At 46.9% G+C, this 27,296-nt stretch overlaps 1 protein-coding gene across 1 annotated transcript; it reads left to right on the top strand.

Annotated features, from left to right (window-relative positions):
- The first annotated feature begins 846 nt into the window (after positions 1–846).
- Positions 847–20,699, top strand: SNX33 (sorting nexin 33). Its single transcript, XM_083371121.1, has 3 exons — positions 847–2,299; positions 10,182–11,068; positions 20,377–20,699. The coding sequence occupies exons 1-2, from the start codon at positions 862–864 to the stop codon at positions 10,433–10,435; spliced, it is 1,692 nt and encodes a 563-aa protein (XP_083227247.1). The 5' UTR covers positions 847–861; the 3' UTR covers positions 10,436–11,068; positions 20,377–20,699.
- The last annotated feature ends 6,597 nt before the right edge of the window (positions 20,700–27,296 follow it).

Below are 27,296 nucleotides of genomic sequence, written 5' to 3'. Positions count from 1 at the left end.
TTTGGGGAGCTGTTTTTTTTCTTTTTCTCTCATTTTTCTGGTGTGAACAACAACAACAACAAAAAAGGGTGGTTGGTGGAGAGAGGGCAACAGATTCACGTGGACATTGTTGTGTGTGTGGACTGAGGCGTGACCTTCTCCACAGAGGAGTGATTTGCAGCTTTTCACATTTTTCCTCCACCCTTCGGGAGCCTGGTGGGTTTCCAATCCAATCCAACAGGGATTATTATTCAGCCTTGCAAAACATTTCTGGTTAACAACAACAGAGACTTTTTCTTCCTGGTTTTCCCCTTTCCAGAGCGGCTGGGGTTGAAAGCCTGAGAAATCCTGAATTGCCCCGTATTTCTCTTTATTGTTTTTTTTTTAAAAAAAAGACCCCGCAGGTTTTTCTTAACTGTGGACCAAACAGATTTAGAGCGCACAGATCAAACATCTTAGCTGCCTCTCTTCGGATCGAGATGCTTAATTCTGACCTATAATTCCAAAAGAGAGCTGAGATTTACGGATAACCCACGATGGGCTGCTTGATACGGCTGCAGTAATGAGCCTTTTCTGGTTTTTCTGGACCTGGCTTGAGGTCTGCGACCCCGAGGAAGAGGTTTTGTGCTTCGCCCCGTTCTTAACCTCCCTCTGCTGATTGTGAAATGCGACTGCCCTTCTTAAACCTACTCCTATAAGGACTCCACCAGGTGGTTTTCTTCTCCGGACAAAGTCCCGTTCTTCTCTTTGCTTTGAGCCATTGCAGAGTCCGCTGCAGGCCTTGGTAGCTTCCTGGGGAAAAGGCCCCCCTTTTCAACAGCGCCCACGGCAGGGGGGGGAGGGATTGGTGGCCGAGACCCGGCTGCCTCACCGGACACCCCCATGGCAATCCAAGCGCGGGCACTTTACGATTTCCAGAGTGAGAACAAGGAAGAAATCAGCATTCGTGAGAATGAAGAATTGCTGCTCTTCAACGAAACATCCCTGGACGGCTGGCTGCAAGGCACCAACTCCCGAGGGGAGACGGGCCTCTTTCCCGCCTCTTACGTGGAGATCCTTCGCTCCAGGTCCTCCTCAACTCACACCAACTGCTCCAACAGCCCCACCGGGTCTCCTGGAAACGGGTCCTCCTTCTACGTCCCCCCGTCCGGCCCCGGCATCTCCCACCAGGGCAGCTTTGAAGATGATGAGGACGACTGGGACGATTGGGATGATGATGGCACGGTGGTGGAGGAACCCCGGAGCGGGGCAGGGACCAACGGGCACCCCTCGCCCAGCCTGTCCTGCCCCAGGCCCTACGCTCACCCCAACCACGTCGGCAGTCGGGCCAAGCCATCTTTGGAGAGGCAAGACAGCATTGGCTCTTCCAAGAGAGGAAGCATGGTGAGTCGGAACCTCAACCGTTTCTCCAGCTTTGTCCGGTCTGGAGTGGAGGCCTTCGTTTTGGGAGATGTCCCCATGATGGGCAAGATCTCAGAGGCCTACTACATCGACATGGGCTCCAGAGGTCCTCAGTGGAGGTCCAGCCCACACCCTTTCCTCTGCTCCGTGGAGGAGCCCACCAAGCAGACCAAGTTCAAAGGCATCAAGAGCTACATCTCCTACCGCTTGACACCTAGCAATGGCAATTCGCCGGTTTACCGGCGCTACAAACACTTTGACTGGCTGTACAACCGTCTCTTGCACAAGTTTACCGTCATCTCGGTGCCCCACCTGCCGGAGAAGCAAGCCACGGGGCGCTTCGGGGAGGACTTCATCGAGAAGCGCAAACGGAGGCTGATCTTGTGGATGGACCACATGACCAGCCACCCGGCGCTTTCCCAGTACGAGGGCTTCCAGCACTTCCTCACCTGCGGGGACAACAAGCAGTGGAAGATGGGGAAGCGTCGGGCGGAGAAGGACGAGATGGTGGGGGCTAGCTTCCTCCTGACCCTCCAGATCCCAACGGAGCACCAAGACCTGCAGGATGTGGAGGACCGAGTGGACACCTTCAAAGCCTTCAACAAGAAGATGGATGACAGCGTCCTGCAGTTGACCAACGTGGCTTCTGAGCTGGCCAGGAAGCACATTGGAGGCTTCCGCAAAGAGTTCCAAAAACTGGGCAACGCTTTCCAAGCCATCAGCCAAGCCTTCCAGATGGACCCACCTTACAGTTTTGATGCCCTCAACAACGCCATCTCCCACACCGGCAAGACCTACGAGATGGTGGGGGAGATGTTTGCCGAGCAACCCAAGAACGACCTGTTCCTCATGTTGGATACCCTCTCTTTGTATCAGGGTCTCCTCTCCAACTTCCCAGATATCATTCACCTTCAGAAAGGTAGGTAGGTCCTCTCCTTTGGCCCCGAAGGACCGAGATAACGAGGCAGCAGAACCTGTCTTGCGTGGGCCACCTTTGGGGAGGTGCGGTGGGGGGGAGGGAAGAGAGGTTGGATGGCTTCTTTCCCTGTTTGAAGACAGGCTGGAGCCACAAGTGTATGCTCACCTTGCAGCCTCATAGCCTTTCGTCCCATGAGGACTCCTGCGAGGCTTTCCAAAAGGCCAGCGCTAAGGTTTCGGCCCCCAGGAGAAGGGAAGGAGCAAGGTGGTTGCAAATTGCAGCGGGCGGAGAGTCTGCCTTTTGCAATTGCAAATGCACAGTGCTCAGGGCTAGGACAGCAGCCCCTGGGGAATTCTGGGAGTTGAAGTCAGAATAACAGAGTTGGAAGGGGCCTTGGAGGTCTTCTAGTCCAGCCCTCTGCTCAAGAAGGAAATTCTAGATTATTGCAGACAAGTGGTTGTCTCTTCATGGAAACCCCTCCGTGATGGAGAAAGGAGAGGGGAGGGAGGGAGACAGAATAGCAGAATAACAAAATAACCGAGCTGGAAGGGACCTTGGAGGTCATCTAGTCCAACCCTTGTTCAGTCAGGAGACCCTGTACCATTTCAGACAAATGGTTGCCCAGTCTCTTCTTAAAAAATTCCAGTGATGGAGCATTCACAGCTTCTGGAGGCAAGCAGTTCCACTGGTTAATTATCCTCACTGTCAGGAAATTCCTCCTTCGTTCCAGGTTGCTTCTCTCCTGTGTTAGTTTCCACTTGTTGCTCCTTGTCCTGCCTTCAGAGGCTTTGGAGACAGTCCACACACCACTTCTCACGCTTAATGATCGTCACGGTGTCCCCACGGTCATGCCCTGCGATTCACCGCAGTGATTCACTTAACAACTCTGGCAAAAGTGTGTAAAATCCGGCACAACTCATTTAACAACCATTTTATCCTGATCCCAATTATAGTCGCAAGCCGAGGAATACTTGTAATGTATTTTGGAGATCTTGAGGAAGTCTGGGAATTAATCGAAACGTGAAACTCAGGAGCTATGTGAATGATTTGCCTTGATTTATTTTGCTTAACCCAGTCCACCCCCATGGATCTGTTCCCCAGTAAATGTAGCAGTCCGCTGTGTTTATAGGGATCATTTTGCAGTGCCCGCATGGATTGTTCGCCAGAGATTATGAAAATGGCAAAATGTACGCAGGACTTTTGAGGTAGGAAGATGGTGGTTTTTCAGAGTCTAGAAGTTCAACAATGATCTGAAACATTTATTTTGCTTAACACAACCTCCCCCCCCCGCCAAAAAACCCCCAAAGAAACAAAAAACTCAGCCACCTCTGGGTTTATCTATTTCCTAGTTTAGTGGGAGGCCAACTTCCTCAATCCAGCAATGATTAGGAGAAGAGCAGACGGAGATAAGACGGCCTGTTTACACAGCCAGGACTAGACCAGAGGTCCCCAACCCCCGGTCTGTGGATTGGTACCGGGCTGCGGCATGCCAGCAACCAGGCCGCACAAACAAGCAAAGCCCCATTTGTGGGATGCAGGCAGCACACAAAACCACACACTCTTTGGTCCATGAAAAAGCCTTTCTCCGTAGAACCGGTCCCTGGTAGCCAAAAGATTGGGGACCTCTGGACTAGACGATTTAAAGAATTCCACCATTAAAACATCTCTAGGAAAAAAATGCTGCCTTTTTCCTGTTAGGGAAGGAGGGATCGCCCGAGCAGGAAAGGAGAGGCTGATTTCTCAAACCTGTTGCCCAGGATCACACCACTTCCCTGCATACCTCCCAGGTGTGCTCCACCTGTTTCCCTTTTAAGGTTAAGAGGAAGTGGGCCTCCTGCACAGGTAAACCAATCCAGGTAAACCAAGAGACAGGATGTGTGTGTGTGTGTGTGCGCGTGCGCGCACTCTGAAGGATGCAATGGCATGCAGCCATCTTATCTTTGACTGACTGGTGGCATTGTTAGTTTTGCCTCACCTGCCGGGAGGCTGCAAAAGGTTTGCAGACATTCCAAGAGCTCAGACGGCAATTGGTGTGTTTGTGCGTCTGCGTGTGAGGGAGAGAAGCGATTGGTTCCCACAGGAGGAGGAGCAGCAGCGAGAAGAGGCGGCAGGTGTTCAGGACGCTGCTACGCTGGAAGACGAGTAGGGACACGTAAGGGCAAGCAGTGAGCAGCTGGAGAGGCGGAGGAGGAGGAGAGGCAGCCCTCGGCTTCACCACCCCAGCTGGGATCAGAATTTCCTTTGCTAAGCAAAGCAGTGGATATGCAAATCACACCTGACTTTCACGATCTGTTTTGCTACGGTTGTTAAGTCAATCCTGCAGTTGATAAGTGAGTCCCGTGGCTGTTAAGCGAATCTGGCATTTCCCCCCCCCCCCAGTTCACTTTGCTTGTTGGAAGCTGCTGGGAAGTCACAAATAGTGATAACATGAAGATAGATGGAGAGATTAGATAGACAGGTAGATATAGATAGATAGATGGATAGATAGTTGGATAGATGGATGGAGATAGAGAGAGATGGAGAAATGGATGGATGGATGGAGGTAGAGAGAGAGAGAGAGAGATGCAGACTCTCTCACATACATACGCACATATATACAGTTCTTAAACTCAGTCATAAAGCAAGACAAAATCCCTTCGGTGGTGTAGAACTGAGGAACCTGGGAGATGGGGATCCTGCTCAGGCCCAACAGCCTTCAAAAGAGGTCATGTTTCCACCAGGGAATGGATTTGATGGATGAAAGTCCTCTGGGCCTGCCTGCAGAGAGAGCACAGGAGGAGCTGAGCGCCCATGGACACCCCTGAGCCCTCCCCACAGGGATATCTGCGCTGACAGGGGTGTGTTTGTGTGTGTGACTTTTCTAAGGCCCTCCCCACCCCCGCAGAAGCCCCAGGCCCACCAGCCGGAAGGGCAGGAGGAGCTTCAGGATGGCAGTGCAGAAGCAGCTGGCATGTCCTCTTTTGGAAGTAAAACAACATGATTTTTAAGGCCGGGCACCTGCGTAGATGGGCTTCAAGGTTAGCATCCTCCATGGACGTTGAGCAGGTTGAGAGCAGGTTGAACACTGACTTTAGCCGGAGGTTAGAGGAACAAGCTTCCGAGATTAAGCTGTCTCTAAAGATAGATATGTGCTCTTAATAGATCTTGGAGCCAGCTAGGAGAGCTCTGATTGGCTTTCTTTGGGTGACATCAGGGATGTCCACCTTCTTAAGTTCGCACCTGGGCCCTGGAGGGAAGCGGCAGGATGATAGCTTGGCTGCAGAAACGTTGCAGGGATGAAGTGAATTCCTTTCCAGTGGAAAAATCCTAGATCGTCGGAGAGCCACAGTGAGCAATCCTTGCCAGAGATTTACAAATGGTTTTCTCCAGGATAAAGAAGGGCTTGGAACAGCCCTTCAAGGAATGTACACATCGGCACCTGCTCGGGAATAATTCTGAATAATTGGCCAGTTGTGGATTTAGGAGAGGATCTTGCACAAGCTAAGACAGGCCTTTGCAAGCAGACCGTGCTATATAATCAGAATTGCAGTCCTCGATTTCGTGGCCCAAGTTACAGCGGCCCTAAAAAAAATGACTTATGACCGGTCCTCACAGTTATGACCGTTGCAGCGTCCCTGTGCCCACATCAAAATGGCCACCGGCAGGTGCTTACGACGGTTGCAGCATCTCTAAGTCATGTGATCGCCATTTCCCTGCCGACTTCCAACGAGGAAAGTCAATGGGAGAGGCTGATTCACTTAATGACCACATGATTCACTTAATGACTGCAGCGATTTGCTTAGCAACCATGATTAAAAAGTCATAAAATTGAGTGCGGCTCCCTGGCTTGCTTTGCAGTGGAAATTCTGATCCCGATTGTGCTTATAAGTCAAGGACTACATGTCTGGGAGACCAATGTTTTTCAATCTTGGCAACTTCAACTTCCAAAATTCCCCAGCCAGCATATACCTCTGCTTAGGACGTCCCTTAAATAGGATTCCATGAAATAGAGGTTTCAATATTTGTGTATTGATAACCCAGGTTGTATTGATAACCCAGGTTGTACGAGAAACAAGATCTATAATCTTCTCCCCATCCCAGCCTCATCTCTTCAGAACTTCTGCGGAGTACAAAAAGGTGTTGGAAGACTTTTTTCCCCTCCCCTTTGCATAGGTAAAGGTAAAGGTAAAGGTTCCCCCGCACCTGCGTGCGAGTTGTTTCCGACTCTAGGGGCCGGTGCTCATCTCCGTTTCAAAGCCGAAGAGCCAGCGCTTGTCCGAGGACGTCTCCGTGGTCATGTGGCCGGCATGACTAGACGCCAAAGGCGCACGGAACACTGTTACCTTCCCACCGGAGTGGTCCCTATTTTTCTACTTGCATTTTTACGTGCTTTCGAACTGCTAGGTTGGCAGAAGCTGGGACACGTAACAGGCGCTCACTCTGCTACGCGGCACTTGGGATTCGACCCGCCAAACTGCCGACCTTCAGATCGACAAGCTCAGCGTCCTAACCCACTGAGCCACCGCGACCCTCCCCCTTTGCATAGGACTGTGATAAACCGGAATTATATTTCCACTGCAACGATAGAAATAATTCAGTTTGGCTTCCGTCTCTAGGCGTCTGTCCTAGTTATGCAGATCAGTATGCAATTCAGTTGGAAATGCCTCTCCCATTTTTCGACCAAGTGCAAAACAGCTCACTTCCTCTCCGCTTATACTCGTTACAAACTTGGGGATTGGCTTGAGATTTATACGACTTCCCACCACCATTGAGGCCAACATTTCTGTGGCTAAGTGAGACAGATGTTAAGTGAGCTTGGCCCCATTTTACAGCCTTTCCTGCGGCAGTTGCTAAGTGAATCACTGCAGATGTGCAGTTCATAACACGGTTGTTAAGCGAATCTGGCTTTCCCCATTGACTTGGCTGGTTGGAAGGTCACAAAAGGGGGGGGGGTCCTGTGACCCCGGCAAATCCCAATTGTCATAAATGGGAGTCGGTTGCCAAGGGTCTGAATTTTGATCACGTGATCCTGGGGAGGCCACAACGCTCGTTAAGTGTGAAAAACGGCCCTAAGTTACTTTTTTCCCAGTTCCATTTGTAACTTTGCTCACTAGACAAACAGTTGCAAGTTGAGGACTTACCTGTAACTTTGTAGATCAGGCCCCAAGTTTTTGCAAAACACACTCCTGGGTGCATCGTTGTATGTCGGAAGGCAACCCACAAGCCTTACCTTTCAGCCATGTGGCCAAGGGAAGCTCCCACAGTCAGGTTTAATGTTTAATAATTTAATTTAATAATTTAATTTGTATACCGCCCTTCTCCCGAAGGACTCAGGGCGGTGAACAGGGCAATACATAATAAAAAACAGAATACAAAAATTAAAAGTGATTAAAAAGTGATTAAGTGATTTAAAAGGCTACCCAGTTCAAAACACACAAAGGGCCACTGAGCAGAGTTGCAGGCTTTTCTGTGCCATGCCGCACAAGTGCCTTATCTCACCGGCTCAAGTCCTGGACAGCAGCAGAAAACTAAGATGAACAGAGGCGCCATTCATGTGTACCGCCCGCGTCACAATTCCTTAACAGCATCCACACAGCACGGATGCTGCAGTCTTTTATGGCTGCGTTCCGCTAGAGGGCTGTGGGCTGTGGACTTCAACTCCCAGAATTCCTTAGCCGGCATGAGTGCATTTTTTGCTCCCCATTGTGGTCGTACAGACTGGCTTAAAAACAGCCACTGGGAGAGGGACCTTGGAGTCCTAGTGGACGATTGCTTGACCGTGAGCCAGCCGTGTGCAACAGCAGCCAAAAAAGCGAATACAATCCTGGGTTGTATAAACAGAGGCATAGAATCGAGATCACGCAAAATATTAGTACCGCTTTATAAAACCCTAGTAAGGCCACACCTGGAATACTGCAACCAATTTTGGTCACCATACTAAAAAAAAAAAGATGTTGAGACCTTGGGAAAAGTTCAGAGAAGAGCAACTAAGATGATCCAAGGCCTGGAGACGAAGAACGGCTGCAGGAGTTGGGTTTGGTTAGTCTAAAGAAAAGAAGAAACAGGGGAGACATGATAGCAATCTTCCAGTATTTGAGGGACTGCCACCAAGAAGAGGGGGTCACATCATTCTCCAAAGCACCAGAGGGCAGGACGAGAAACAATAGTTGGAAACTGACCAAAGAGAGAAGCAACCTGGAATTAAGGAGAAACAATCAACCAGTGGAACAGAAGTTGCCTCCAGAAATCGTGGGCGCTCCATCACTGGAGATTTTTAAGAAGAGGCTGGACAGTCCCTTGTCTGAGATGGTCTAGGTCAGGGGTCGGCAACCTCGGCTCTTTTATGACTCGTGGACTTCAACTCCCAGAATTCCTGAGCCAGCTATGCTGGCTCAGGAATTCTGGGAGTTGAAGTCCACGAGTCATAAAAGAGCCGAGGTTGCCGACCCCTGGTCTAGGTTCTCCTGCTTGAGCAGGGGGCTGGACTAGAAGACCTCCAAGCTCCCTTCCAGATTCTATTCTACTACTGGCCTTTGGTGGTGGTGCATCGTGCAAATTTCTGAAGCAAGTTCAGTTTCAGCCTGAAATCTCTCAAGACGGAATGAAGGAGGTTCGAAGAGATTTCCGGTAGTCCTTGACTTAGCGGCCACAACCGAACCCACGTTTCCGTGGCTAAGTGAAACACTTGTTAAGCAACTTTTGCCCCATGTGAGGACCTTTCTTGCCACAGTTGTGGGGTGAATCGCTGCGGTTGTGAAGTTAGGAACACGGTTGTTAAGTGAAACTGGCTTCCCCATTGACTTTTTTTGGCAAAAGGTCGCAGAAGGGAATCACTTGATCCCGGGACCCTTGACAGTCAGAACAATTAACCAGTGGAACAACCTGCCTCCAGAGGTGGTGAATGCTCCAACACTGGAAGTTTTTAAGAAGAGACTGGACAGCCATTTGCCCGAAATGGTATAGGGTTTCCTGCCTGAGCAGGGGGTTGGACTAGATGACCTCCAAGGTCCCTTCCAACTTTATTATTATTATTATTATTATTATTATTATTATTATTATTATTATTATTATTATTATTATTATCATTACTGTCATAAATGTGAGTCAGTTGCCAAGTGTCCAAATTTTGAACACATGACCTCGGGTCTTAAGTGTGAAAAATGGTCATAAGTCTCTTTTTTTAGTACCGTTGTAACTTCAAACAGTCTAAACAAACTGTTGTAAGACTTGGACTATCTATATTTTAATGCCATCTGCAAGGGGGGAAAAACCCCAGAAAAATTACTGTACGTGTAGCAAATGCCCCTGAGACTTAAATCTTATGAACAACATCAGAATTACTTGAAATTTGGACAGGTGTGAGAGAATCTGCTACCTGTCTCTTCGGCAAACACGTTCCATAAGGGGATCTGGGGACAAGGTTGTTTGGCTGGCGTGGTTTATCTCCCTGGTGATTCACACACAATGCCACAGCCACACCTGTTGATTCAAGGTGAAGTTGGCCCTGTCTAATGTGGTCCTTTCTCCAAAAAGTCTGATTCATTGGGGAGGGCAAATGTTTGCAGGCCCTGAGGCAGCCAGCTCCACGTTGTTGCTGTGAAGAAGGGGAGGTGGCAACAAAGGTGCCATTGCCTAACTCCTGAATTGTGAGAATGTCAGTCCACCAGTCATAAAAGAGCCAAGGTTGCCTACACCTGGCCTAAGGTCTCCTGCCTTGGCAGGGGGGTGGACTAGAAGACCTCCAAGGTCCTTCCCAATTCTGTTATCCTGTGATTCTGACTAACACAGTTCTCTTCATTCTTGCATATTCTTTCCTCTCGCTCGCCCAACCCAACGTTGGTCAGCTTGATCTCCGGAGGGCTTAATCACCTTGGTGGGCTGTCCTTTTGCTTCCCTCCCACAGGTGCGTTTGCCAAAGTGAAGGAGAGCCAACGGATGAGCGACGAAGGGAAGATGGACCAGGAGGAGGCAGACGGGATCCGGAAGCGTTGCCGAGTGGTTGGCTTTGCCCTCCAGGCGGAGATGAACTACTTCCACGAGAGACGCATCTTGGACTTCAAGAAAATGATGCAGTCCTACATCAGGGAGCAGATTGTCTTCTACCAGAGAGTCAGCCAGAAGCTGGAAGAGACCCTGAGAAGATACGACAACCTCTAGGAAGTCCGCCAGATGTCGTAGCTCACGATGGTCCTCAACGCTACCGTGCGTTGTTTTCTTCTCTGCCTCTGGAAGAGGGAGGTCTTCTCCTCCTGGTGCATCACGGGAGTTTCTCCCAGTTGACCTGTGCTCCTCTTCACGATGCTGAACTTTGAGCGTCGAGAGGAAAGCTTGTAAGCCTTGTCCTGACCAAAGCTTGGGATGAGTGCTTCCAGCCCATCCCGATCCAGTCGCGAGGACCCAGGCAAGAAATGGTTGCACAAAAGACATTTTGACGCGTGGAATTCTTTTCCTCGAGAAAAGCTGAGCTTCTGGCTCTCCCAGCCTTGTTGTTTACAGAGGAAGTAAAAGAATTTGCTTTCCAAAGGAAATGTAGCTTTCGCTCCAGCCAGCTTCCTTTTTTTTTCTCTCTCTCTCAGGCTTGACTTTCTGGAAAAAAAAATACTCTTATTTATCCAGATCCTTTCCAACACCAGCCCTTCCTTTTCCCCCCTCCAGAAAAGGAACAAAATCAGGTTGAACCCAGTCAAGGGTTGTTGTTTCTTTCTCTCTTTCTTTTTCTGTAGATACGATGATTGTGCAAAGCAAGAGAACAGAAAGCAAAATCTGAGGTGAAGTGGAAGGAATGAACAGGTTGGTACACCAAAAATGAGCAAGTTGCACAAAATAACACAAATCTCACTTCTGAGGTCTGTTACAGGTAGTCCTCGGCTTAAAACCACAATGGAGGCCAGAATTTCTGTTGCTAAGCGAGTTTTTCTCCCCATGTGATGATCTTTCTGGCCACCGTTGTTGAGTTATTAAGTTAGCCACACGGTGGTTAAGTGGATCTGGCTTCCCCCACTGATTTTGCCCGTCGGAAGGTTGCAAAAGGGGATCACGTGAGTCCCCGGGACACTGCGACCGTCATAAATGTGGGTTAGCTGCGAAGCGTCCGAATTTTGATCAGATCCCCTGGGGCGCTGCATCTGTCGTACGTACCTGCCAGTTGCCAAGCGACCGAATTTTGATCATGTGACCAGAAGGATGTTGCAACGGTCAAAAGTGGGAGAAACGGTCACAAGTGGCTTTTTCCAGTGTCCTTGTAACTCCGGTCACTTAAAACAAACCATTGTAAGTCGAGGACTACTTGCATATAGACATAGCGGTAACAGGCATGCATTTTTACAGCCACTCACCTCTGCGCTACACCAGCGTAAATCCAGAGTTACTTTTTCCTCTTTGAAATCAAAGTGGTCCATGGAAACTGCAGTTGCGTGTTTTGATGTGTTTCTGCAAGACGGATGTTCAGATGTCCAAGCTGGTCGATGCCTGTTTTTATTTTTTTTTATTTTAAAAAAGGGTTTTTTGTCAAGGGCAAAGGGGACTCAGACAAGGATGCCTTAGGTGGCCTTAACCAAGAAAAGATTTGTTGGGGCTCCATGTTGTTTCCTCTCTGACCTGCTGTGTCGTCTTCTCTTCGTCTCCAAAGAATTGGGGGGGGGGGTATTGCAATGTCTGTCGAATAAAATCTGGGGTCTGCGAGATAAAAGGAGCTTCCTCTTCATTGTCCCTGAGGGCCTCTCGGCAGTCCTCAAGGACCGCGATGGAGCCCAGGATTTATGTGGCTAAGGGAGACCTCCCTTAAGCCGGCTTTGCCCCGTGTTACGACTTTCCTCGCCACAAGTTCTTAAGTGAATCACTGCGGTGGTTAAGTTGGTAAGCCGGTTGTTAAGCGAATCAGGCTTTCCCCCCCCTTGACTCGAAGGTCGCAAATGGGGATCACGTGACCCCCCCCTTTCCAGGACACCGCGGCCGTCATAAATACGAGTCAGCTGCCAAGCATCTGAATGCAAACCCCGAGAGCACGGGGATGCTGCGATGCTTGTAAGTGTGCAAAACGGTCCTGGCTCACTTTTTTCAGCGCCGAAACGGTCAGTAAGCGAACTGTTGTAAGTGGAGGATCGCTTTTGCCTGGGTTCCTTGCAGGGGCAGAGAATTCTAGGGAAGGAACTGGACACCTACAACTTTGGAGGGCGCTTCCTTCCCGGGCAGGGAGGGCGGGGGGGGGGGGGCAGGAGAACCTGCAGACGTCCCCCAGCGATCAGTTGGCTGGAGGCTCCAGCCTTTGTTTCCACGGGGGAAACGTTGCAGATAAATCAAAAGTGTGGAAAGGAAGCCGGCCAACCCAAATGTCACGCCGAGCAAGAAGGAAATCGTTAGTCTTGTCGGGAAGCGCACAAAGCACACCGTGACCCCAGGACGAGCGAGAGATCTGCTGATTGTTGTGTCAGCGGCCTGTTTTGTCAACTGGCACCTCCGTGGCCGACGGAGGCCGTAACCTGGCTTCCCTGGGAAACGGGAGGAGCCCCAAACAAGCAAGGGAGCCACTGAACTCCCTGCCTGGATCGTATTTTGTTTTTTTAAAAATTATTTTGCACCGAATCCTTGGATTTGTGCAAATTGAGAGACAGCCTGTGGCGGCTTCAGGAAACGGGTTTCAACTGTTGCATGAAGAGGATCTCTGAATTGTGCCCTCCCGTCCCTGGTACTTTGTGGGACCAACTTTCAGGCTGTCCCAATCTTGTTTCAAGTAAGCAACAAGCCTAAGATCAGATTCCCTTCCCTTCCCTTCCCTTTCCTTTCCTTTCCTTTCCTTTCCTTTCCTTTCCTTTCCTTTCCTTTCCTTTCCTTTCCTTTCCTTTCCTTTCCTTTCCTTTCCTTTCCTTTCCTTTCCCTTCCTTCCTTCCTTCCTTCCTTCCTTCCTTCCTTCCTTCCTTCCTTCCTCTTTTTCTCTTCTGCCTTCCCTTCCTTCTTCCCTTCCTATAACATTTTAATTCAAACTTTTAATTAAACTAGAAGATTAAAAGCCAGCCCAAACTAAGACAATGTAAGGAATAGATAGATAGATAGATAGATAGATAGATAGATAGATAGATAGATAGATAGATAGATGATAGAAAAGTAAAGAAGCAAAAAGTGCAAGAAAGGAGGAAGGAAAAGTTTACGAAAACTGAAAGAAAAGGGATGCCAGGGAGAAGACATGCCTTGGTCTGGCAACGTTCCCTCAGCCACCGCCACCACGGTGAGTCCAGAGCCACGTTTGGAAAAGCCACGCAGGAGAAGAAGGTGCAGGAGGATCCACACAATTAACAGCTGCGCTGTTGTTCACTCCCCTTCAGTTTAAAAGTAGAATGTCGGAGACCCTGATCTTGAAAAAGTGTTACTCATGGTTAACCTCATTATTCTCCCCCTTTTCTCCTTCTCTTTTTATTTATGATATTTCTCTAAAGTGGGTGGAAAGCAGCTTTGGAGAAAAGGTTGAAAACTTCTCTCCCCATTGTGGCCTGCCCGCCTGTGTCCGCTCTTCCCTCTTCCTATGATTTTTGCAGACTTTTTAAAGAGCCAGGATCCACCTATCTCAAGTTTCTTGAAGTCAGTAGAAGTTTGTTCTTTTGGCTCTCCTATCTCAACTTCCAAACTCACACCTGTGCTTTGGGGAGTGGGTGGCAAAGAGAGAAAGAGGAGGGGGAGAGAGGGAAAGAGAGAGAGGGAGAGAGAGAGAGAGAGAGAGAGAGAGAGAGAGAGAGAGAGAGAGAGAGAGAGAGAGAGAGAGGGAAAAAAGAGAAATAGAGGGGGGAAAGAGAAGGAAAGACAGAGAGAAGACGAGAGAGAATTCTCCCCCCCATCTCCAAATCTGAAATATTTTCTCCTGTGCTCTGTCTGGTAAGCTGAAATCCAGTGCTGTGGCAGCCTTCACCTTCACCGGCCACATCCTAATGATTTTGTCCGTCTCCTTTTCCAGGCAGCATTTGCAAAATTAGTTTGTGGAAAACCACAGTGAAAAGTTGCATTCCGCTTTTTTTTTGGTGGTTTTGCAAAATGATGACCAGATTTTGTCTGATTTTTTTTTTTATTAAAGCTATTTTTCTACCCAGCGAGTAAGAGCAGCTGGTAGAGATGACGGCTGTATTCTCTCTCTCTCTCTCTCTCTCTCTCTCTCTCTGTCTCGTCCCTTGGAGCTCTCTGATCTTGGTTGTTTCCTTGCAGACCTTTCATTACCCAGCTAGGTAACATCATCAGTGCTACACGTAGCTGCTTTTCTGTTACCTGCATTTGAGAAACTCCCAGCAGCTCTGTGCAAAGGTCACAGCAAAAGCTTCAGTGAACCGGGGAATTTTGCCCCAGTCTGAGATGAGTTGAAGAAAGGTTGTCATCACTCACCAGAGGCCCTTGTTTCTTGTCAACCCACAACCCCCCTTCAATTCCACACCCCCCCCCCCAGGATTTTAGACCGTGTTGTTCTGCCTAAGAATTCCTTGGCAAGCACTTTTGTAGAAGTTCAATGAACTTTGGACCGGAAGAAGCAAATTCCTGGCTCTGCTTATCGAAAACATGTCACTTGTACCCTCTCAAGAAGACTTGGTAAGTTCGGTGGGGCTTCAGAACAGGACTTTGGCTCCACACACCGAAAAGGAAGGAACAGAAATTCAGACTCAGAGATCTAACTCTGCAGTATCACGAGGGCTTCGTGCAGGATTTCTCGGTCTTGACACCTTGAAGCTGGGTGGATTTCTGCTCCCGGAATTCTCCAGTCAGCAGTTCCCCAAACTGGAAGTCCATCCATCTTCGAGTTGCAGGTTCGATCACAGTCGTAAATCAAGGACTTGGGTCTGAGCCAATGTTCCTCAACTTTGGCAGCGTGAAGATAGGAGGACTTCAAGCTCCCCGAATTCTCCAGCCAGCAGTGCTAGGAATTGGAAGTCCACCCAGCTTCAGCGTTGTCAGTTTTGAGAAACATGGCTTACTGTGTTCTGCCGAGTCAATCCCTGCTTTGCTGAGTTGATGGCTCCAAGTTGGAAAGTTGGGAAGTGGGTCGAGACGGTTGTGCAAACTTTAACGAGAGGCGAATAGGCCAAGGGCCACATCGCGGGGCTTTCCTGAGGAGCAAAAACCCAGGCTGCAGAAGTCTGCACCAGCCTGGGCACCATTGGGTTGTGCGATGAGCCGGGCAACAAAAGAACCTGTACTCTGCATGCCTTTCCATGCCCAGCGTGCCGCAAGGAGGGTGAGCTCAGAGGCAAGGTATGCGGGCCAGCGGGAAGCCGGCCACAGGCCAGGCCAGGCGTGGTCCTTGTGGGCTTTGCCTCTGACAAAGACGTTCTCTGCAGAAAGCTCAAACAAACAGCGTCTTTCTTTGCAGGCGGCTGGAGGCTGCAGAGGGAGGCCGGTTGGCACGTACCCTGAGTTTTAAGAGACAGCTGTCAAACGGGGGTGAGGGTTCAACCTTCAGAGGAGGAGGAGGAGGAGGTCTGGGGCAAGCAGGGCTGTGGGCTCCAGGCACTCAGCCAGCCTTTGATTGACAGAATGTGGGCAGCAGTAGAACAGATAGCTGGAGACATGAAAAATAGACGGTTTTTGGACACATTACGATGGTCTAAAATATACAGGCTGTCCTTGACTTATAAAAATTCGCTTAGTGGCCATTCACAACGGCACTGAAAAAAAAGGACTTATGACCACTGGCGGGATTCAGAGAGGTGAACAACCGGTTCTCTGTGTGGATGCCGCTTCTGGAAGTCCATCCTGGGCCTGGGCAACAAAAAATTAGCTCCCGGTTCTGCCGAAGTGGTGCAAACCAGGCTGAATCCCACCACTGCTTATGGCCGTTTTTCACACTTAGCGACCGTTGCAGCATCCCCCACGGTCATGTGATTTCCCTTTGGATGCTTGGCAGCCGACTCACATTTATGACAATTGCGATGCCCCACAGTCACGTGATCCTTTTTTGCGACTTTCTGACAAGCAAAGTCCAAGGGGAAATCAGATTCATTGAACCATCCTGTTACCAGTTTAACAACTGCAGTGACTCACTTAACAACTGCAACAAGAAAGGTCGTAAAAATGGGACAAAACTCACTTAACAGCCATCTCGCTCAGCCACATAAATTCTGAGCTCAGTTGTGGTTGTTAGTTGAGGACTGCCTGGATCAACTTGGATCAATAACTTTGGGTTCTCCTTCATCCAACTTTCAAGGAAATGTTTCACTGTTCCTTGGCAGGTGAGCCGAGAGTCACAGGAGCTGAAGTCCCCCCAAAACTACAACAATGTTTCTCAAACTTGACAACTTGCAGATTTGGCCAGAATTCCCCAGCCAGCTTGCTTTGAGATTGGTGGATTTCAACTCCCAACATGCTGGCTGGGGAATTCTGGGAGTTGAAGTCCACCCATCTTAAAGTGGGCCAGATTGTTTGGTTGGTCAGCTCCAATTGCTATTAACCAAGTTGTAGTCTGACTGTGTGGCTTTCATTTTCTAAATTTGGGCCACTGCCCAGCTGCCAAAGGAGCCTGCCACGAACCAGACGGTGTGCAGTGAGATGGTCTCTACTTGGAAAAAGCCCGTCTACCCAAGTAGGGTTAACAACCGGCTGGTGGCCCCCAGGGGGAGGGTCTTCTCTGTGGGCGCCCTGGCTTTATGGAACCAACTGCCGGTTGAGCTCCAGATGGCACCGGATCTTCGCTCCTTCCGGCGCGGGTTAAAGACCCATCTATTCGAACAAGCTGGCCTGGCCTGATGGGGGAATGTTAGGGTTTTAACGGGTTTTATATTCTGATTGTTTTAATTGGGCAATTATTTAATCCTTTTTTTAACTTTTGTATTTTTATTTATATGCCCTGTTCACCGCCCTGAGTCCTTCGGGAGAAGGGCGGTATAAAAATTCAATAAATAATAATAATAATAAAATAACTGAGTAGCAAAATGAAACAACTAACTAACTAAATAAATGTTGACCTTTGAGGCAGAGCACCAAAGAGGAGATATGGCACCAAATGAACTCTGACCTCCAACGGGGCTGGATGATACAATAGGAAGCTCAGGAAACAGAGGCCAGAGTCTTCTTCCAACATGTTTGCTGTTCGTCCCATCTCTATAGCAATCAACTGTGCCATAAGGACTCAATGTGGTTTAGCAAAAGCAAAATCTCCAATTTTGACATGCCTTTGGGATAGTCAGGGCAGGATGCTCTGCAGGTACCCTAGGTTTTGGTCTTCTGCTGGGTAGGTAGCTTCACCCCAGCTTCCCTTACTATTGTTTGCCTGCATTCCATGTTTCTCAACCGTGGCAACTTTGAGCTATGTGGAGGTCAACTATTTGGACCTCAACTTGCAGTCCACCCAGCTTAAAGCTGCTAAGATTGAGAAACCCTGGTCTACATGAAGAGAGTCCAAACTTTGAGGCACCTCAAGGACAACAGTGAAAAAAGGCTCTGCCAAGCCCGAGAAAAGCAAAGGAAACTCAAGCGTGCAGATTCTCCTCCATTTCTCTATATCAACTGACACCATGCGCACAGGGTGTCTACTGTGTGTGTGTGAGAGAGAGAGTTTCATGTTGAGTTTATTAATTACTCTCTCAGCGGCTGTCTCCGGCAAGATGTCTGGAGGGGAAGTTGAAGCCAAGAGGCAATTCTCCAAGGAGAACAGAAGTGGGCCTGGACTATCAGGCAGATGGACAGGCTGCAGGTCTGGTTCTCCAAATGGGATCCATGCCGGAAGCCATCAACAGGAGTGGCAGCTGGTGTTTAAGATGCCTCCGAGGTACTTTAATGGATACCAGGTGGTGAGGAGCATTTTAGCTTAACTGCCACAGGAGATGAAATGTAGGGATGATGGTTTCTTTCAACCCTCTGACATTTTCTAAAGCGAGGCCCTTGAAGAGAAGAGAAATGATCTCGAGATGGGGCCGTTTCCAGGGTTTCAAAGAAGAGAAGACGCCAAAGGACTATTTCGTTTATTATTGTGTTGCGTTTTTCACCTTGATGATGAAATCCTGACGATTTCTAGACAGGTTCCACTCGCATCGTTCTCTCAGCTAGCCACAGATCTTGAGAGTAAACAGAACGAGGAGTGTTCCACGCCCTCTACAGCAGTCTGTGGCCAACGTCACAAGAGGCCCTGTTGTGTAAAAACGGTCTTCCAAGTTCCTAACATCCACTGTCTGTTCCAGGTGAGAAGGATTTGTATCTGGTCCTGCCTTTCTTCTGAATCATGTCTAGCTGCTCTTCACCAGAAACGTTTTTCTTCTTCCATTCTTCTAACGTCCACGTTGTCGTGCCAGGCTACAACGGAAAAACATTGAGCTAATTTAATGCAGGAAGGCCATTTTTAAAAGAAATACTTTAGTGGTTTCCAATGCTATTTTCAATCCAGCCTCTCTTTTTTTTTGCCTGTGGTTTGGTAAAAGCAAAATAACACTGGGAGCCACAGAATTGTCCAGTGTGTTTCTGGGTTTGTTTTTTTTTGAATCAAGGCAGATGGATCTCCGCTCTCTTTTTTAGGCTTGTGGGCTAAAACTGCAGATGAGTTCCCCATGTGTTTTGAAGTCCTCTTGTGTCTCTGAATGGAGCCTTCCTTGTTCAAATGCCTCACTAATGGGGATGAATCAATGTCTTCTGGCTTGCAAAATTCAGAACCTGAACATTTTGTTGTCCTCTCTGTTTTTGGAAAAATAGAAAACCACCCTTTTTCCCTAATGGGCTTTGCTTTTGATAGATCATCCTCCCTTTGTTTACCTTTAAGAGGACTGTTGAATATTGAGACAGCAATTAGACTTGTCCAGATAATATCCGTTTGCTCAATGTGGGATTAAATCCATCCTTAAAGTTGTCAGTAAATCTAGAAACCCAGTCTTCTCGTTTTTAAAAGACTGTCTTCTCCAAAACTAGAAACAGATCAGTTCCTTAATACCAAAAATAAAAATAAAATTCTTTGTGCAATTTGTGTCAGAAATCATGGACACTCCATCACTGGAGATTTTTAAGAAGAGATTGGACAGTCATTTGAGATGGTATAGGTTCTCCTGCTTGAGCGGGGGGGCTGGACTAGAAGACCTCTGAGGTCCCTTCCAGATTCTATTCTATTCTATTCTATTCTATTCTATTCTATTCTATTCTATTCTATTCTATTCTATTCTATTCTATTCTATTCTATTCTATTCTATTCTATTCTATTCTATTCTATTCTATTCTATTCTATTCTATTCTATTCTATTCTATTCTATTCTATTCTCCTTCTCCTTCTCCTTCTCCTTCTCCTTCTCCTTCTCCTTCTCCTTCTCCTTCTCCTTCTCCTTCTCCTTCTCCTCCTTCTCCTTCTCCTTCTCCTTCTCCTTCTCCTTCTCCTTCTCCTTCTCCTTCTCCTTATTCCATTCCATTCCATTCCATTCCATTCCATTCCATTCCATTCCATTCCCATCTGTTCTGCAGATTCAGACTGGTTCAGTGTGCAATAAAGAAAAGTCCATTGTTTTCAGGATTGCTTCAGGACGTGTACAAAACCAGGGCATTTTGTGCGGATGGGGCTCTCAAAATGCCCTGACTTCTCTTGAAATGTAATGTCAGTTACATTTTGTGCGAAAGGAGGCTTAAGGCTGTTCTGGGGAAGATACACAAGAAGATTCCGATTCTCAAAGCAACCTGGAATCTGAAAACGAGGCCATGCCAGGAACCGCAAGTGGAAAATGCATAATCACTAAAACACTTGCTGACATGTCTTTTCATTTTCTTTTCCTGGGTAATGCCTGCCAGGTTTCAAAATGAGTCCAGAATTGGCTAGTTTGGCTCCAGACCTCAACACTGCTCTGGCTGAGTCTCCAAAGCTGCAAGGCAAATTTTTATTATAAGAGGGATATAAACAGATGGGGCTGTTTTTCAGTCCAGAAGACCCCTGGGGCTTGAAAGTAACCAAGAGAAGGAAGGAAATAATACCTTGTTGGAAAGGTTTGTAGGTTCACAGCTTAGATACTTTCAGACACACATACACGAAATACACAGGCATGCTTTGTGGCAGGCCTTCCAAAGGATTGTGATTAATTTTCAGATTTGATTCTCCATTCCTCTTTGCTAGGACCACTAGATAGGAATTATCCACTAAGTAACAGGAATTATTTTGAATTATTTTCCAGGACTAGAAGTTTTAGGAAAAAGGAACTCCATTCCCCATCACGCTTGTCCATTGCTCCTGAGGTGACCAAAGCAGTAACTCTTTCCTCCTCCAGCTTTTATAAATCCCCTTCAGCGATTTGGACTCCAGCATAGAGTGCCATACACGCAAAATATCCCTTATTTTTTCTTCTTTTCTGGAATCTGAGGAATGCGGCTTCACTCCCTCCCAGCTGAATTTTTACAAAAATAAAATCCACATGCTTAACAGTGGAAATGAAGAGGAAGCCAGGCAGAAAAACAAGAAACCCAGAAACCCTGCACTTTTCTTTTTAATAAAAAACCTGGATTTACAGACCTATGCAGCTTGTCTTTCCTTTCTCCAATCTCCCATTTCATCTTCAATACTTTTTTTTTACTCAAGTTCCATTTCATATAACAGTCAAAAACATATTTTAACAGCTACTTGTCTAAACAGAAGTCATTTGCCTCCTGGAAGCAAAAATCCCATTATTATTTTTTTGTCCATAGTAGAAAACTCAACTATGGTCTCACTTAGTTCTTTAACTTTCAGACAATAGATGGAAACTCTTAAATTCACACCAAAAGACACAACTGCAAGACAGGACTTGTGTTTTATAGTTCCCCGCTAGCTCTGCTTGGTGCCTTCCTATGATGTTGAACTTGAAAACCCATTATCCTCCAGACCCGTTGGTTGGGGACTATGGGGATTCCATGGGAATCAAGCATTACTTGATTCCATGGGAATCAAGCATTCACCAGCCTGGAGAAGAAGCAGTTGCTCTGGCTAAGAGGTGCAAAATAATAACAGATGTGGCTTCAATTTTCTTTGCAAATTCATGTGTCCATGTGAGCAATGACATGCACATGTTCTGGAGAACCTCAACTAGGTTGTTGTAGGAGTGTGTATGTGTTTTGCATGCTGTAAAGTTAATAATTGACCGAGGCTTTGCATGTTGAACAATCAATGACAGTAGAAATCTTCTTGAAAGTTCTCCACCAAACTTTGGGGCAAAGGACTATGAGGATTAACAGCTTCACAAATTTCAGTTGCAACTGCAAGTATTTCCAGGGACTCCAGTTACCCAGCTGAGCTATTGCTTATCTCTATAGAGCTGATAGCTGCTCAAGATTACTCTTTGACCATTGCTAATGGTGCATCCTTTGAATCCCAAAGTCCAAAAGTGATACATCTAAGGCTAATGGGATGGCAGATAAGCAACTAAACTTAGCCCAGGCTTATGTTATCATCAGTCTGCAAAACCAGGAAGTTTTGCCTTCCTGGTTAGACCTTCAACATGTTAGACTGAATGGTAAAAGTAGGCAATGGCTTGTTTCATTCTTGAGAATGGTCTACTCTACACCTTAAAACTTGATGCTGCCCTAAGCCAAGGGTGGTATTTCTCCACCAGAAGACTAGCGAGAGAACCAAATTCCCAGTTATTTAAGACGCTGTTCCGACTCAGGTTTACATAAACCCCTGTTGTGGAACACAAAAGCCACCAGCTGGTGCTTCTGATTCCTCCTGCTTCTTTTCCTACCTGTCATTGTGTAGAGAGGAGGTGAGGTTTGTAAGGACAAAGAGGGCGTTACTCTTCTGGGGATAGCTGTTCCAGTAAGTCCTCCTTTGCACTTTGCAAGACTTCACCTCTTCTGAACATCTTGCCGAAACCAGGGCTGCACAAACAACGCAAGACCACACAGCCTTGGGCCCAGCGGCCACCTGATCCAGGAGGTTGCACCAAATTGTGAATTGTTCAATGCAACCAATAGCGGAGATGATTATATACCTGGTGAGTCATTGTATCTGTAGCTGTGTTTCATTAAGTCATTTCCAGCATCAAATAGCATTTGATTTCCTGGTTGTCTCCTCCAAATCTTTGTGTGGTTCTCAACCAGTCTTTGGACCGTGCCTTTATAGTCTCTTTGTCAAACCCTCAAGGTATCTCTCACCCGTGCCAAGGTTGTTGGCTTTCAGACTCTTAGGCGGGAGATGGGGTCTCCTTAATGCCAGCAGACTTGATGGGTTAAGGACCTCCTCACTCATTTGGTAGCTCCAGAATTTCCAAGCTATAAAGAAATTTCAGCCGGACCTTGGGCAATGTTTGAGAGAGACGTAAAGAAGGGAAGGAACAAGGAAGTAACCGGATATTAAGGAGGGGCTTGGAAAAGATATTACATCTTCTAGAGATGGAGGAAAAGGTGAGAAAAAAACTCAAAATAATCCCCCTTGATTTTGTTTGGTATAAGCCAAGAACTTACCAAGGAGAGAAGCAACCTAGAACTAAGGAGAAATTTCCTGACAGTGAGAACAATCAACCGGTGGAACGGCTTGTCTTCAGAAGTTGTGGGTGCTCCATCACTGGAGGCTTTTAAGAAGAGACTAGACAGCCATTTGTCTGAAATGGTATAGGGTCTCCTGTTTGAGCAGGCGGTTGGACTAAAAAACCTCCAAGGTCCCTTCCAAATCTGATGATATTCTATGGTCTAAGGCGAGATGGAGAGAAACATGGACAGGGTTTCAAGAATCTGTTAACAAAGACCATTCTTGGACTCCCTAAAATCTGCTTTTTGGGCTGATTATCTCAGGAAGGGTTGTATAATTTCTGAGACAACCAAGAGAGAAGCAGGGGTTGTCCACTCTCCAATGAGCAACCTTTTATAACCTTTGCTTAACAAAAGTGGTCTTGTTTGGCCAACTTGCTTCCCTAGAGCCGTGGTTCTCAACCTCAGCCACTTGAAGACATCTGGACTTCAGCTCCCAGAATCCCCCAGTCAGCCATGGACTTCAGCTCCCAGAATTCCAAAGTCAACCATTCGCTTTCTGCAAATGGACGTGTAGCTTAAGTAGGCTTGCCAAAAACCAAGCCTTTGGATTTTGTTAGCTGTACATTTGGGACCATATTGATTTTGCAGCTGCTGCGTGTGTAAAATGGGCTCAGCCTTGGGTCCCCACCCCCCGCTGTAAAGGCAGCTCGTGGTGGAAAATATAAAAAACCTTGTTGCTGCGCCCGTTTCGCAATTTGTATGCTTGGGGTTGAATTCTACAAAGTGAAAGACTTTGAAACTATTGATAATCTGGCTGGGTTTGCCTGTCTCCTTTCGTTTCATGTATTTACATTCCCTTTATCCCAGTCAAAGAAAAGAGGCTGAATTTAATTTGAAGCAGAGTTCACCAAAGTACATTCTGAACTGGAATGGCGAGCATTATTTTCATATTTATCTTAAATAGCCCAAAGAAAAGACAACACTTTGGGGAAATAGGACACGGCAACTGTCTATTCAAAACAGTTGGGGGTATCCTGGACTTACAAGTGTTTGTTTAGTGACTGTTCAAAGTTACAACGGCACTGAAAAAGGGACTTATGACCTCTGTTCACACTTACAACCATTGCAGCATTGCCAGGATCACATGATTACAAAATTCAGCCCCTTGGCAACTGTCTCGTGTTTATGACGGTTGCAGCATCCTGGGGTCATGTGATCACGTTTTGCGACCTTTTGACAAGCAGCATCCACTTCACGACCGGGTTCCTAACTAAATAATTGCAGCAACCACTTAACAACTGTAGTGATTCACCTCACAACTGTGGCAGGGAAGGTCATAAAATGGGATCAGAACTCACTTAACAAATCTCTCACTTAGCAAAAAATTTGGGGCTCGTAAGTCAAGGACTGCCTGTCCCTGCGTTCATGAATTAACCTCTTCTGAAGCTACATGTCCACTGTAGCTTCCCCCCCCAAAAAAATTAGGCAGGTAGTCCTTGACTTAGGATTTGTCCTCGCACTTATGACCGTTGCAGCGCCCCCGTGATTCTCTGATCGAACCTCAAGCGCTTGGCGAGTGGCATGGGTCAGGTGGCACCCTTTGGTACTTTCCCAGCTGGCTTCTGACAGGAAAAATCAATGTGGGAAAGGCAGATTCGCTTAATGGCCCTGTGATTTGCTCAATGACCGTGACGGACAAAGGTCGTAAAATTGGATGGGACTCACTTAACAACCTCAGTCTGGAGATAGCATGTGGAAATATATATATATATAATGTGCAATCAGCCCAGGTTCGAATCTCAGAAGGGTATGGCTGACTGATGAAAACAAATAAGTTTGAAATGCACATCAGTCTCCCTTTAATTCTTTGTTAGCAATCTAAAATTTACACACACACACACACACACACACACACATATATATATATATATGTGTGTGTGTGTGTGTGTGTGTGTGTGTGTAAATATATATATATATATATGTGTGTATGTGTGTATATTTGGTCTCCTGGGGAATTTCAACATTTGCCTGTAAAAACTGGATGAATTGCATGTGTGGTTGAAGCTGGTCTGACAAAGCCCAGATCTTGGCTCACAACCATGTCAGGAATGCGGTTTTGCTGTAAAAAAAAATCTCATAAAAGGGCAGGGAAGGGGGTGGACTGCAGCAGTTTGTGGATGGCTGTGGCCATTGGACCCTTAACTTAGGTGAGATCTTGACATCCTTTACGTGGTTATTTTACTCTCCACCTCCCTGTGTGGAGTAAGGTGGAAAAAACAGGATTTCTATATATCAGAAGAAAACCAAACAGAAAAAAAAAAGATTCTTCCTGGAAAATTTGAGATGAAAAACAGGATGTTCTATATCCGGTGAAGGCTCATTAGGAAATGAATTTCTCCCATTTCTGCTTGGGCCGCATGAAAAAGCAAGGCTGAAATCCTTCTTCCCCACCTCACTCCGTACGGTCTTCTCCAGCTGGGTGGCTTGTCAAATGGATCAGGTTCCAGCTTCCGTAACGGTGGTTAGTGTAGCCCAGCCACGTCGGCAGGGGGAGTTGAAAAAGACCACCTAGGACTAAGACGATCATTCATTTTCTATTCTACCAGTGGTAGATGAAATTATATAGCCATACGTTCTGTCTCTGGCCCGTATTTTAGGCTTGCTGCTAGTCCAGGAGAAGTCAACTCTGATGCCAAGATGATGCCATGTGTTGATCTAGGATTATTTGCAGTTATCCAGGATATTTCCTGGAGTTATCCAGGAATTACTCAAGGACATTATTAACTTTATAAACCAGCCTGTGTATTCCCCTTGTCGGATAGAAATAAGCTAGAATCAGTGTTTCTCAACCTTGACACTGGGTGAACTTCAACTCCCAGAATTCCCCTGGCTGGGGAATTCTGGGAGCTGAAGTCCACCCAGCTTCAAGCTGCCAAGGTTGAGAAACACTGGGGTGAAAATAAACACTTTGGCTTCAAAGCTGTATCCCTGAGTTCAAAGACAGATTCCAGATGTTTCCAGCTGTAAAATCTGAAGGTCAGACAGATAGCTTTGCTCAGCTTTACAAGGCGCCTTCTCCCCCCTCCCCAAGAATTTTCCACATACCCACAATTTTTAAAAATAACCGGCTTTATTTTGATGTCCTTTACAAAGTTGGCCAAATTGCTCAATTAGCATGAAGCAACATGGGAACATGGAGATGTTTTTCCAAAATGTTTGGGCATCTCTTTAAACTGACCCGTGGAAATCTGTGCTTCTCATTAACTTTTGGGATGTGTGTGTGTGCACCTTGAGGGTCTCTTTGTGCTCCTGAAATATTGCTAGCATTCCTTGAGGATTTGTGGAAGACCAAAGCAGAGGATGTCATGTTCTGGAGGATTTCTTGGCAGTGGAGAAAAGGATGAAGGGATGCTTAGTGCTGAAAAGTGAACCACGGAGAAAACATCCGATGGGTCCACCTCAATTACAGCATGATCCAAACACTCATCAATCCAGCCCGCTCCTTCATATAGGTGCTGGCTATAACTTGTGGGCAAAGATCATCCAGATGTTGCTTAAGTCCTTACAGTCAAAGAAAGCCTACCTTCTCAAGGTGGAGTAGTCCACTGTAGGAGAATATTTATCCTTCAGATGTATCTCCTCATTATCTTTCTTTGCACACATTGCCCAATTAAGGGAGATAACCCATGTTCTGGATTGACACAAGGCTGAGTATCCATCACCTGGTTGGCTCTGCATGAAGTACTCAACCACCCCAAATCATACAGTCACACTTAAAACAAAACAAACGCATCATACTTGCAACCATATGACAACAGTCCATGTCAACTATGTTGTGTGTATGTAGCTTCTGCTTCTCTGTTTTTTTTTTCACCCTTGAGAAGACCTCTGCTTCCACTGCTCTAGGACGGCCCATCAGGTGTTTGTAGATGACTTTCATGGATGCTGGCTTCCCTACTTGGCTTTTCTGCATGCAAAATGTACTCCCCACCCCACTCAAGACTATTTAAAACAGAGAACCTCTCCGAAGCTGTAATTGTAATATTGTAATCTACTGCTAGGATATTGTATATTGTAATCTACTGCTCCTATTCAGAGACTTGTTCAGAAGAAGAAAAATCTGGATTTCTTTCCTTCTTTTTAGGCTTGGGGGAAGTCGTAACACAGCTGTGAATCGCCGTAGGATAACCAATTTATAAATAAACACAGATATAATATTTGCAAAATGATGAAATTGCATTAAATATGCATCCCCTTCAAAATAAGGGCTGAGCATTTAATTATGCCACAGCTGTTGATTCACGGAAAAGCAGAAGTAAGCTTGTTGTATAGGTAGATGGAATAGTTTTTTCCTTCCTTCCTTCCTTCCTTCCTTCCTTCCTTCCTTCCTTCCTTCCTTCCTTCCTTCCTTCCTTCCTTCCTTCCTTCCCTCCCTCCCTCCCTCCCTCCCTCCGTCTCACTAGCTTAGTCTAACATCTTATTTCCTTCCTTCCTTCCTTCCTTCCTTCCTTCCTTCCTCCCTCCCTCCCTCCCTCCCTCCCTCCCTCCCTCCCTCCTTCCTTCCTTCCTTCCTTCCTTCCTTCCTTCCTTCCCCTTGTTTTTTTTTCTTATTTGGGGATTCTTATTTCTAATTCCAGATTTCAACCACGGCCTT

This window comes from Vipera ursinii, assembly GCF_947247035.1.
Source record: "Vipera ursinii genome assembly, chromosome: 11".
Lineage (NCBI taxonomy): Eukaryota > Metazoa > Chordata > Lepidosauria > Squamata > Viperidae > Vipera > Vipera ursinii.
This window is presented reverse-complemented; position numbering and strand designations above follow the sequence as displayed.

Coding starts and splice junctions, on each gene's coding strand:
- SNX33 (XM_083371121.1), top strand. CDS start 862: ATGGCAATCCAAGCGCGGGCACTTTACGATTTCCAGAGTGAGAACAAG. Junction 2,300..10,181: donor TATCATTCACCTTCAGAAAG/GTAGGTAGGTCC, acceptor TCCCTCCCACAG/GTGCGTTTGCCAAAGTGAAG.